We start from the raw sequence: 14326 nt of genomic DNA, 5'->3' as shown, positions 1-14326 counted from the left end.
CTTAGAACTAATTTAGCTGATGTTGAAGCATTTCTCCTAACAAATACCCCGGATATCTTAGCACTAAGTGAGACTAACCTACACTCCTCCATCCCCTCTAAATACTTTAACATGCCTGGATATCTCCCACTCTGCCGTAAGGACTCTGACAGACATATGCACGGACTTGGAGTTTACATTCGTAATACCCTTCCCCTGACTAGAGAAACAAACCTAGAAACGGATGATCAAGCCTTTATGTGCTTTAGACTAATCATGCAACACAACATTAGCTACTTTTACTTTCTCTACCGCTCTCCTTCGACCCAAGACTGCACCATAATAAACAAAGTATCTGACAGCATAGATACAGCACTCTCTTTCGACACTAGCGCCCAAGTACATGTATTTGGTGACTTTAATGTCCATCACAAAAACTGGCTTGGATTCTCTACTTATACAGATGCAGCAGGCAGCGCAACTCATAGCTTCTCTGTATCTCACTCCCTATCGCAAATTGTTACTTTTCCAACCCGCTTCCCTGATCAGGAAGAACAACACGCATCACTATTAGATCTGTTTTTGACCACAATTCCTGATGATTGTGTAACGAAAGCCGACAGCCCACTTGGGAACGCTGATCATGCGGTAATAATGGTTGAAATCGCCCTGAACTCTAGACCCAAAACTGAAGAGCCAGTGCTCAAAACAACGAGATATTATAAAAAGGCTGACTGGGAAGCTATCAGAGATCTTATCAGAGACGCCTCATGGGGAAATATTTTTTCTCTTCCTGCTGAACAGTGTGCAACTGAGACCACTGAATGGTTCAAAACTGCAATCGAAGCGCATGTTCCCATGCGGAAATTCTATAGCAAGCCCCACTCTCCCCAATGGTTTACTTCGACTTGCGCAACTGCCATTGCTCAAAGGCAGCATGCATTCCGAAGGTTTAACCGACATAAGTCCAGTTCAAACAGACAAAAGTACATAGAAGCTAGAAGTAACGTTAAGAAAGAAATAGCGACAGCTAAGAGGGAATTTACGGAAACCACTAAAAAACGCATCGAAGCACAAAAATTAGGAACTCGTGACTTCTGGAAAATCTACAACAGTGTAGTAAATAATGGGCAATCAACGATTCCCCCACTAACCAACAATCACGAGGTTCTTTGCTCAGCAACCGAGAAGGCTAACATGCTTGCCAGTCGGTTTGCCTCCAACTCTACACTGGACCCTTTAAACCACCCCCTACCTGACTTTCCTATGCGGACAGATGCCAAGCTAGACGATCTGGAAATCACCCCTGCTCAGGTGCATGCTATCATAAAAAACCTTGACACTTCCAAAGCATGTGGACCCGACCTCATCCCAGCTGTGCTATTAAAAAAGTGCTCAGCCGAAGTAGCTCCAGTTCTCTCCAAACTCTACAACAAATGCCTTAATGAATCTTGCTTTCCGAGCTACTGGAAAACTGCTTCTGTGGTACCAGTATTCAAGAATTCTGGCGAAAGAACTGACCCATTAAATTATCGCCCTATTAGCCTCCTCCCACTTTTTGCCAAAATATTTGAGACCTTAATTAACCATGCTCTAGTCCAGCACCTTACAGATGCTAAACTTCTGACCGACCATCAATATGGATTTAGACAAGCCCGTTCCACGGCAGACATCCTCACTGTAATCTCTGAACGCATATACCATTCACTGGACAAAGCGGGAGAGGGCAGAGCGGTAGCTCTAGATATATCTAAGGCTTTTGACAGGGTATGGCATGAGGGTCTCCTCAGGAAGATTAGATCTTACGGTATCACTGGTAGAATACTTAACATAATTAAATCCTTCTTAGATAAGAGAAAAATCCAGGTTGTCTTCGACGGTCGTACGTCTAAACAATATAATATAAATGCCGGAGTGCCCCAGGGATCTATCCTTGGTCCTCTGCTGTTCCTGATATTCATAAATGACCTCCCCGATAAAATTGCCTCTGAGATGGGTATATATGCTGATGACACCACACTCTATAGCAGGCACGACAGGAAAACAAATGAACATATATCTAAAGTAATGGCAGAAACACTAGAGGATGACCTCAAATCAGTAGTGGAATGGGGACAAAAATGGATGGTAACGTTCAATGCCACCAAGACAAAACTGGTTTCATTCAATAATTACAAGAAACCTTCTCTACCACCTAGAGCAATGGCCAACAACTCTTTAGCTGAGAGTACGTCTTTCAAGCTCCTTGGCCTAACGTTCACAGGAAACATGAGCTGGAACAATTACATCGAGGGCATTGCCAGGGCCGCTGCGAGGAAGGTGGGCTCTCTCTACCGTGCTAGAAAACTTCTAACACCCGAAAGTATCCTGTACCTCTATAAGGCCACTATTCGCCCATGTATGGAGTATTGCTGTCATATTTGGGCCGGTGCATCGGCTACTAGTCTCTCTCTCCTTGACAGGGTTCAAAAGAGAGTCGCAAATCTGATAGGCCCTAAACTGGCATCAAAACTTCAGCCTCTGTCCCATCGTCGAAACGTTGCATCCCTCTGCCTGTTCTACAAGTATTATAATGGTGAATGCTCTGAAGAACTGCAAGCACTTGTGCCCCCACGACGTGAACACCCTCGACAGACCCGACAAGCTGCAAAATCCCACCCCCACACTGTAGAGATCCCTAGATGTAAAAGATCTTTCTACTCCAGTAGTTTCTTCCCCAGAACTGCTAGACTTTGGAATTCCATTCCAGGTCACTGCTTCCCCAACTGTACTGACATGCATAAGTTCAAGTGCAACGTGAACCAACATCTCGCTGCCCTAATCCCTACATAGTGCCCCAGTAGATGTTTCCCCTGATAGTAGCCCCCTACACCAAAGTGGCAATGTGCCTTGTTTGGGGTGAAAATGTAATAAAAAAAAAAATAAAAAAAAAAAGGTGTCAAGTATCTATGAATATTTTTAATTGCGCTTTCTTCGATTCTGAAGTTAGATCATGGAGTGATTTTTGGAATATGATGTTTTCGTTTCATCACAGCTACGTATATCATACAGATTTTTCTTTATTTTTGTTTTTAAATATGAGGGGGGAATTCTGGACAAGAACCTATGTTTGTCCTTTTCTTTCTATTTTTACTCTTCCTTTCCTTTTAATCCTCTTTTCTTATCTTTTCTTACTTTTCTGCTACTACTACTACTACTCCTTCTATTTTTTTTTTTTTCCATTCACATTCTTCCCTAACCTGACATATCACCACTTGGATGTAAGGAGCTACAATTTGGAACCCTGCCATTTTTATCTGTCCGTGCTTTTTTATGTCTGTGGGTTCACTACGTGTGAAACTCAGACTAGTGTATCTCCTCAGAGGCGTTGATGTCCTCCTACATACAGCGCCTGGTACTCCCAAATTGGTCCCCCATTAAGTATTGACCAGGCTCAATGTTACTTAACTTCGGTAATCTAATGAGAACCTGCGTGTCAACGTGATTATGCCGTACTCTCTATTTCTATTATTACCTTGAAACATTCTTGAAAATATGGAAAATGTCTTGAAAATTGTATTCTTTATTTCCAGTAAAAATTTGTGTTGAAATATTAAAAATTATTAACAAGATGTTGGTTTACATTACATTTAAACTTTTGCATATGAGTACAGTCAGAGAAGCAGGTAGCACAAAAGGGAATTCCAAAGTCTAGCTTTCTGGCATTTAGGAACCTCCACAGTGAAGAGGTGAGATTTTGTTGCTAAGCGAGTTTGTTGGGATATGTACGTGAAGGAGGCACAAATGCAACAACTTCATCATCATTGCCATCCTCCCTCTACCTCATTTTATTTATTCTACCATACACGATCTAAAACATTCCATGTACAAACAAGTAAGCAAGATTAACAGTTTTAATAATATATGGATTACAGTATTGAATAAATTTTTTTATTACCTGAGATGTTTCGGATGAGCCTTCGCAGAAAGCAGATACTCATACCTCTGATGTTCAGAACTCAGACCCTGGAATTAAGAAAACAGAAGACAAAAAGTCATTCGTACAAACATGGTTTTACGTTTTTGTAAAAAGTTATTTCGGTGCTTGTACAGTTTAATCAAGACATTAAAAAATGAAAATATAGAAAAAAGGTTATATTGCACGTATCCATTATGGAATGAAGTTCTCTGAAAAAAAAATTTCACTTATTTCAAGTAGTTTTTTTTTTTCACAGCGAAAAAACAATTTGTTATGATACCAAGCAAAAGGTTCGATTTTTAGGTAGAATAGCTAGTATTAAGGATGGGGAGAGAGTGTCGGCACTTTAACTGGAGTTATCTCCCCGTGGCGTGTTTAACAAATTCCATAATGGCTGACTTCAACGCGCTCTCATAAGAACATGTTTTTCCGCTGTAAAAAAAAAACTACTCAATTAAATTAAATGATTTTTTTCAGAGATCTTCAGTCCAAAATGGATACGTACAATATAACCTTTTTCCTATATTTTCATTTTTTAACGTCTTCATTAAACTGTACAAGTACCGTTATTCCAACAAAACACATCTTTCACTCTCATCTTCTTTTAACGTCTCTTTCACTTTGTTAAAAGATCATATTTTTTTTGTCTAATATTATACAAGCTCAATGTCCAGTTTTCATGGTTCGCAGGTCAACTGCCTTTAGATTCGACTCTGTGCAGTCTTGTCTAATCACTTGCTACCAAGTTTTCATTGGCAAACTTCCTGCGATTTAAGACATCTATGCTTCTACAGTCGTTTATCAAAGAGAATGAATGTTTCACACAACCATGCTAGTATGACAGATTCGTCCTAACGATAACACACGCACATTATATATCTATATATATACTAGCAAAGTCTTGACCTTAACCGTTAACCTTGTCCTTGAAAAATGGTGTGCACCATCTTTAGATCAGAGACCATCATCATGTCAGGTTTGGTCATGATCACTCAAGAGGTGTGGCCTGTAGAAGAGTAGGCTATGACCTTGACTTTTGATCTTGACCTTGAAAAATGGTGTGCACCATCTTTAGATCAGAGACCATCATCATGTAAGGTTTGGTCATGATCGGTCCAGTGATGTGGGCTCTAAGAGATTTGTACACACAGATACACACAAGAACAAATAATATATATATATATATATATATATATATAATATAAAGCTGTGTGTGTGTGTGTGTCTGGTCACAAATAGGCTCCTATATGGTTGACTATTTTAAAAAACTGATTACATATAATGATAGAAGATGTATCGAGACACAGGAATAGGTATGTTTGATCTGACAGAACGGTGGTTCATTAAAACTGTGGGGTCTGTGTTCACGCCTGGTCCACAAAGTATGGAAATAAAAAATTTTTAAATTAAAAAAAAAACGTTTACAAGTGTTTTTGATATAGATGTACATAAGAATACTTTGATAAGTATGTTTTAACTTAAATAGGGATGGTATAATAAAATTGTTGGGTCTGCGTTCGCGCCTGGCCTCTATAGAATGGAAATAGGCACAAACTTTAATAAAGACTTTTCATATCTATCTGCGTAAGTATATTTTGATAATTATGTTTCAGTTTGAAGAAATATGGTATAATAAAATTATGGGGTGTTCGTTTGTGCCTGACCTCCATAGAATGGAAATATGTCACAAAGTTTAACAAGGTTTTTTAATATAGATCCACAGAATATTGTGATAAGTGTTTCAGTGTGAACAGGTATGGTACAATAAATTATGGGGTTTATCTATTTTATTTTTACTTTCATATTTTGCTTTGGTTTTGATACCTCCAAATTCGAAGCTATCTCTTTACAACCCTTCCTTTTCATAACCTATCATACTTTCATAAATCAGAGTCCATTTTCTGTAGGCTGTTTTTGAACCCAGTCAACGACGGGTACTTTTGCTAATATATATATATATATATATATATATATATATATATATATATATATATATATATATATAAAAGGAACTCTGCGTGTGTGTGTGTGTGTGAATTTGTTCCCTATGGACTCTGCAATGGCTGAACCGATTTTTATAAAATTTAACACAAATGTACTAATGAATTCTGTCAAATTTAGAAAAAGGCTAAAAATAAAAAGAACTGTTTGCTTCTTTAAAACAAAACTATTGTGATGTGGACAAAAACACAAAAATCAATATCTTTATCTCTACTATTATATTAAAGGAACTTTGTGTGCATATGTGTGACTGTCAGTGCCCTATAGATTCCACAAGAGCTGGATCGACTTTTATAAAATTTCACACAAATGTACTGTATATATCTGGCAGTATTCTAAAACAGGTATTGTATTGAAATGTCTTCGATGAGTAAAGAAGGAACAGTCTAAAGTTAACATCTTATACAGACTAACATCACAAGCAAAATTTAGTTCTAAGTGACACTCTTTTAAGAATACAATTGAAATTTGCTTAAAACTTGTACTTGGTCATGGAAAGAAATGCGAGCATACTATCCCCATGGATTAAAAGGGTTCGATTAGAAATTCTGTATAGATTCACAAGTCCAGCAAAATACACTTGAAGAAGGTCACAGATTATATTGGCCAAAATGTTGTGCGAATGAAATAAGATGAAAACAATTGTTCGAATAATATAAATTATTCCTTTGGCTTTCTATAAAGACGACTATAGTTTAATTGCTGCCAAGAAAGCTGGTAATTTTAGCGAGTGTGTGTGTGTATATATATATATATATATATATATATATATATATATATATATATATATATACATGTTTTATTTTTTTATTACCATTTTTTTCTGTTCAGTTACATTTTTGTTTCAGCTACATGACCGTTTTTTGGCCATTATGTAACCTCCTCAGACTTTACAGAAAACAACAACGTAAAAAGGTTACAACTGAAAAGAGTAGTAAGCGTCACCGAGCAGACGAGGGTCGCTCTGGTGTTTAATCCACACCTGGGATCAAAAGGTCTATGGTTTATATAATGGATAGAACAGTTCATTTGGAGGGTGATTCCCCCAGAACACAATATATAATAATCAATAGAGGAGGAGGAGGAGGAGGAGGAGGAGGAGGAGGAGGAGGATTATTATTGTAGTAGTAGTAGTAGTAGTAATAGTAGTAGTAGTAGTAGTAGTAGTAGTAGTAGTAGTAGTAACAACAACAATAATAATAATAATAATAATATGAATAATAAAAAAAAAAATAATAATAGTAACCTTGATCAGAGGATAAGGTAACTAATGGAAAAGTCAGAACACAGAAAGATTGATCACCGTGCAGTGGGAGACACCACCCAAGAACAACAATACAGGAAATGATGAAACCAGAAACAAAAAGACAAGAAAAGAAATTGGTAATCCTTATTCCTAGATGAGACAGTCTTTTTATGGAACGTTAGTAATTATCCATTAATTCTTTGCATAAAGATTTTATTGTCTTCCTTTGAAACAAATAGAAAAAAAATAATAAATTCTCTTATATTATTGCTTTCGATACTATTTTTAATTACATTAGTACATAAAATCATTATCTAGAAATTCTAATGTTTGTCCAGAATATTAAAAAACAAAAAATAAAGAAAAATCTGTATGTATGTAGCCGTGACAAAAAGAAAATATCATGTTCCAAAAGTCATGTAAATTTATTAAGTAGTTTTATTTTTACCAATAAAATAATTTTTAAACGATTAATACAAATTTGTAAGGATTACAAAAACATCTTCAAGTTTGAATTACGATGATTATCTCCCTTGTTTCTTGAGACTGTTTTCAAAATGGTGTCATGAGACAGCCACTCTTATATATAATAAAATGACTGCAGATATTCCCCTGTGTTCCAAAGTATCATAGGTTTGCAACAACCGATGCCACATACAAATTCAATACATCTAGACTAATAGCCACTATCTTATGTAGCTTTCGAACACCATTTTAGAGACATTCAGTCGTGATATTAAAATCCTATGAGTAACATCATCACAATCACAACATCTTTAGAGAAATGAGTCCCTATGTTTCTCTCTAAATATTTAGTCCTAACACTAATACCAGCTGTCACCAGAACGAATTCTACACATTCCACAGATTCTGTGATTATACCAATTGTAACTGGCTCATACATACATAGACCTAACATAATTTCCAATTCTTAAATAATAAAGGCTCCCTCACCAAAGTCTGTCCATTCTGATTGGTTATGTAATAACATTATGCTTTCCGATGGCCAGCCAAACAACACACATGCGCACGTTGTTTGGCTTATGGCAAGACTATTTGTCAGCAAAAATTTGCATGTGTTAATTTTTTTATAGATTACCCACAAACCTACAGATGTTATCAGATTAAGGTGAATGTGAAATTGATAAGGTTAGCTCCAAAATATTTGCATTTTTTATTATGTCGAAAAAAAATACAGAGTTTTATTCAACGAAATAAAATGAACTTATTTTTTGCCAACAATTTTATTTTCGCAACATATTTCTTTTGAAAAAATTACGTAATTATTTTTTCTAGAACAAATCGTAATAAAAAGATGTGATTATTTGGAAGTTAAACTCTTCAATATATATATATATATATATATATATATATATATATATATATATATATATATATATATAAAATGCATCTCCCGAAAACTTCTAAATGCCGTCAAATTAAGGTGAACCTGAACAGCGGTAAAAAACAACCAATTTAATGTTTTTTTTTTAACCTTGTACATATACATTGGTATATACAAAATATATATTGAAGATGCTAACTCTGGACTGAACTGAAGAGGTTAGCTCAAAAATATTTCTGGTTTTTTTTTTATTATTATGTCCAAAAAAAATACAGAAGTTTATTGAACGAAATAAAACAAACTGATTTTTTGCCAACAATTTTATTTCCACAAGATATTTCTTTTAATAAAATTCAGTATTTTTTTTTTTTGTAGAAAAATCGTAATAAAAAAGACATGATTATCTGGAAGTTAAACTTTTTAATATATATATATATATATATATATATATATATATATATATATAGGAGCAAATAGTTAATAAAACATGTTAAAAAACACTTTGAAATGAGTTAAAAACATATTTAATCTGAAAAAGAAACAATTAATAAGTGAATAGTCCTTAATCTGCGGAGTTTCGAAGAAATACTGTCCTTCTCATAAGAGGGTAGGAATTAGCAAAATGCGGGATCGGATTTGGCATACAAAAGTATTTGATGAAACTGCAGGTAAGTTTTATTTTATATATATATACTAAACTCCTGACTGACAAACAATATGAATTCAGGCAAGCCCGTTCAACAGCAGATGTCTTAACTGTAGTTTCTGAACGTATATACCGTTCATTGGATAAAACAGGGGAGGGTAGAGCGGTGGCCCTCGATATATCTAAGGCTTTTGACAGGGTATGGCACGATAGTCTTCTAAGGAAAATTAGATCATATGGAATCACTGGAAGAATTCATAATGTAATTAAATCCTTCTTAAGTAATAGAAAAATCAAAGTTGTCCTCGACGGTCGTACATCCAAACAATATGACATAAATGCGGGAGTACCTCAGGGGTCTATCCTTGGACCTCTATTATTCCTGATATTCATAAACGACCTCCCTGATAAAATTGTTTCAGAGATGGGTATATTTGCCGATGACACCACTCTCTATAACAGATATGAGGGGAAAACAAATGAACACATATCCAAGGAAATGGCAGAAACACTAGAGGATGACCTCCAATCTGTAGTGAAATGGGGACAAAAATGGTTGGTCACATTCAATGCTGCTAAGACTAAGCTTGTTTCCTTCAATAACTACAAGAAACCTTCTCTACCACCAATAGCAATGGCCAAGAACACATTACCTGAAAGTACTTCTTTTAAACTCCTCGGCCTAACGTTTACAGGGAATATGAACTGGAATAGATATATTGAGAGCATTGCCAAGGCTGCTGCAAGGAAGGTTGGCTCCCTCTACCGTGCTAGAAAACTACTTACGCCTGACAGTATCCTATACCTCTATAAGGCAACCATTCGCCTATGTATGGAGTACTGTTGTCACATCTGGGCTGGTGCATCTGCTGCTTGTCTCTCGCTCCTGGACAGGGTTCAAAAGAGAGTCGCCAACCTGATAGGTCCTGAACTGTCATCTAGGCTTCAGCCTCTGTCCCATCGACAAGATGTTGCATCCCTCTGCCTGTTCTACAAATACTTTAATGGTGAATGCTCTGACGAACTGCAAACACTTGTACCTCCCCGACGTAACTACCCCCGACAAACCCGACAAGCTACTAAGTCTCATCCCTTTACAGTAGAGATCCCTAGGTGCAAGAAAGCCTTTTACCCCAATAGTTTCTTCCCCAGAACTGCGGGTCTTCGGAACTCCCTTCCGGGATTCTGCTTTCCCAACTGCAATGATATGCAGAAGTTCAAGTGTAATGTTAACAAACATCTTTCTACTCATCTCCCTTCATAATGACCCTGCTAATTAAGTCCCTGATAGTAGCCCCCTGCTTCAAAGTGGCACTGTGCCTTGTTTGGGGTGAAAATTGAATTAAAAAAAATATATATATATATATATATATATATATATATATATATATATATGAAATGTGTTGGTTGAAAACATCACAAATCTACACACAAAAAATAATAATGACGTGTAAAATACAAAAAATACATAAATGTTTGTATATTTATGCACACACACACACTCTTTGTTTTTTCAATTTGGCTTTTTTGTTTGTGAAGATCTGGTTATAGTTATCAATTTGATGTTTTCTGAAAGATTTGCCAACCCAATTAGAATCTGTTATTGGACATGTTTATCCTTTTACAACACACATAACTTTCAGATTGCAAAATAATTAAAAAAAAACAAAAACAAAAGAATTGGTGGACCTGAACAATGCTGTCATTACCAGTTACTTTTTTTATTTTTCAGTTATTCGTAAATTTTTCAAACATTGGTACTTCAGCACAATACATTCCTTTTGGCCACGGGCACCAGTGCTCACTATTTTACTGGGCCGGCAGTGGTTCCCACTAACAACCGTAGTTTAATTGTTATTTTTTTTACAGGTTGTGGTAGGGGAGCATACTTCCACCAGGCAGTGCCGGTATACGGGTCTTGCTAGTTTAAAAATAAAACTACTTGACCAATTTATGTGATTTTTTTTATATATATTCTCTTTCCATCATGAGTATGTACATCATAGACATTTTTCTTTACTTTTGTTTTTAAAATAAGGAAAATTCTGGACAAGCACTGAAAATCCCATCCCAGCTTTACCTGGCACTATTTATTTACATACTTATTACTTCTTTATATACAAAATAAATTTTAATTATAATGTTTTATTACAATATAATGGAGCTCTATGTAGGCAGACTGACAATTTTAGCTAGTACATTAGAGATAGATTTGAGCACCACTTTTATGTCTCCCTACGAAGATGAAAATCAAATGATATTAAACCTTATGTATAGAATCCTTATTCTAATGTTGATAAAAATTATTACATTACTTTGATTTTAGAAAATGTCTAAAATTTAAAGGGTCTTGTTTAATTGATGCTACATGATTATGGATTAAATTGAATGCAAATCTGAAATATTTGAATTTGAAAATGGTACGTTGTGCCCATATTATGCCCCATAAAACTCTTTAACACATTCCAAATAAGTTAAAATTTGGAGGTTATTTATTAATTGATGTTTAATACCTACTGTTAAAATTTGATAAAAATCGAAGTATTTGAATTATGACAAAGGGCTTCCAACTCCTCTTTGAATAAAATTTGATCAAACTAAACTTAACCCACATAACAACTTCTTATACCTTGCAACTCTGTTCCAAAATTCATAATGATCAGTTAATTTGGGACTGAATCCAGTATATATAAATATATACACATACTTAATGAACAGCACTGAACAGGATTTGACCCTCTGTCCAGGAAATGGCGTTTCTAATAGGCAGAATACTCTCTAACCATCTGAGTTACAAAGGGAATCAATTAGAAGCAAGGTTAAATAATGTCAAAGGTACTACATCACCTTCTTTCCTTTCATTTGATGGAAGGATTATAAAAATTCTTTGCAATGCTATTGAGTAGGCACCAACTTTTTAGATAACAAATAAAAAACATTTCAAATATGTTACTATTATTTTTTAGAGAGGATTTAGTATGCTATGTAGGTATAATTGAAAAATAGTCCATACCTACTTGGTGTTTAGAAAAAATAACTTCATTTACAAGTGACTTTTCGGAATTTTGATAGGAGGAGGAGATAGTTTGATGTTTAAATATCACAGAAAACTGAACCCACCTTGAAAAATAGAACAATATTTTTTTTCAAATATTTCTTTTCATAATCTGAGAATTTCAGATTCAAATAATGCTGCCGTTCACCCTAGTCGGATTGAATCACCATTGGAAGCTGACCAGCTGAAAACCTGAGAGCTCACACAGATCTTACTTGATGAGTTTTTTAGAAGCTGACCTGTTGCAACAGATCTTACATGAGTTTTTTTGGAAGCTGACTAGCTCCAACAGATCTTAAATGATAAGTTTTTTTGGAAGCTGACCAGCTCCAACAGATCTTACATGATGAGATTTTTTTGGAAGCTGACTAGCTCCAACAGATCTTACATGATGAGATTTTTTTGGAAGCTGACTAGCTGCAACAGATCTTATTTGATGAGTTCTTAGCTGTCCACCAATACATTTGCACAACCAAGCAAAGAAGTAGGGAGGATTATGAGGACATTTTGAAGAATGGTATACAATAAAATTCTGTTTGAAACTTGAAAAAATGCCACAAAAACGTATGGAACACTTCAGACTGCTTTTGGACCATCTTGCATGAATCCCTATCATCCAGGTTTTGCTCCTTTTGACTTTTGGTTATTCCCTAGGCTCAGGGAGAACTTTAGAGGCTGTCATTATGAAACAATTCAGGAGATGAAAGAGGCTGTGACGAGGGTCATTGACACGCTCACACAAGAGGACTTCCATGGAGCCTTCCAGAAGTTGTTGGAACAGTACAACAAGTGGATTGCAGCAAGAGGAGATTACTTTGGAGAGGACTAGAGGTTCATGTGCATACTATCAATAAAAGTACCGATACAAAAAAAGTCTGGAAATTTATCAAAAGCACCTCATAAACAAAAACTCGGTAATACAATTTTATAGAGGAAGAGGGAAAGCACCATAAAATTCCACTCACTAATTATATGAAACCCTGATTTTTGGCTTAAACAAAATGAATGTGTGACTGAAAGAATAAGAATAAGATTATTGTGAATTTTCCCACCTGAACTGGATGAGCATCACACCAAACCATGGCTTCAGAATTAGAATTCCATAAAAAGTACACTTCATGTTCGATCCAAGATTCAGGAATTTCAATCTCTACCCTAAACCAATGGGTAGACCAACTGAAAACAGAATAGTATCAGAAAAAGAAAATGCATTACAGAAAATTATTGAGAAGTGTAAGAGTAACCTCATTTGTGTCGCGTCAAGCTTCCTTTAAACTTGTTCTTATAGTGAACTATATATATATATATATATATATGTAATTATTACTGTAATAATTTTTGAATATCTAAAGACACTAGTGTTTCATCTTTTTGGGAATCATCAGTGAAGGGTGTCATGATTACTGCCAGTCGGGAGATTCGAACCCAGCCACGAAGCCATCTCTGACTCCATTAGCAAGGAACAAACCACATGACCAACTTTAACTGCGATAAATATCGTTGAAATTTAAACATTTATTTTTAAATGTCGAGACGTCTGTCCATGTTGATCTAATGATGATAACATCATGATCTTCGCACGCGAGCTTATGTGACTGACTTTCATTTCAACTTTGAAGTGCTCAACAGTAAAAACGAGTTCTTAGATGGGTCTGACATAATTATTACTATAATGATTTTTTAAATACCTGCAGACACTGGTGTTTCATCCTTTTGGGAATCATCACTGCAGGGTGTCATAATTACTACCGATCGGGAGATTCGAACCTGACCATAGAGCCATCTCTAACTCCATATATATATATATATATATATATATATATATATATATATATATATGTGGAAATATATTTTCATTACAATTATATTTCACTTTTTATTTATACCAATCCTTTAATTTATGAAGCTCAATGTAATTATAGAGCAATATAATGAATAAATGCCAAAAGTCTATATTCCAAATTTCATGATTTTGACTATTTTACAATTTATTTATAGTCTAAGGAAGCCTTGAGTATTTTATATAAAAATAAATACAAAAATGAATAAAAAATAAAAATAAAAATAAAAATAAAAAATATGAATATTGTAATTTA

At 35.1% G+C, this 14326-nt stretch overlaps 1 protein-coding gene across 2 annotated transcripts in view; it reads right to left on the bottom strand.

Moving 5' to 3' along the window:
* Positions 1–14326, bottom strand: part of LOC145285839 (alpha-mannosidase 2C1-like) — a 166111-nt gene that overhangs the window by 126401 nt on the left and 25384 nt on the right. For both annotated transcript variants that reach the window (XM_080134279.1, XM_080134278.1), the window contains exons 4-5: positions 13283–13406; positions 3917–3984 (exon numbers count right to left, since the gene is read on the bottom strand). In XM_080134279.1, coding sequence (XP_079990405.1) covers positions 3917–3984; positions 13283–13406 — 192 coding nt within the window. The remainder of the gene's footprint in view (positions 1–3916; positions 3985–13282; positions 13407–14326) is intronic.

The sequence above is a fragment of the Euprymna scolopes genome, chromosome 10 (assembly GCF_053919585.1).
Source record: "Euprymna scolopes isolate OS-2025 chromosome 10, ASM5391958v1, whole genome shotgun sequence".
NCBI classification, from domain to species: domain Eukaryota; kingdom Metazoa; phylum Mollusca; class Cephalopoda; order Sepiida; family Sepiolidae; genus Euprymna; species Euprymna scolopes.
Note: the sequence above shows the minus strand (reverse complement) of the source record. Positions and strands in the feature narration are given on the sequence as shown.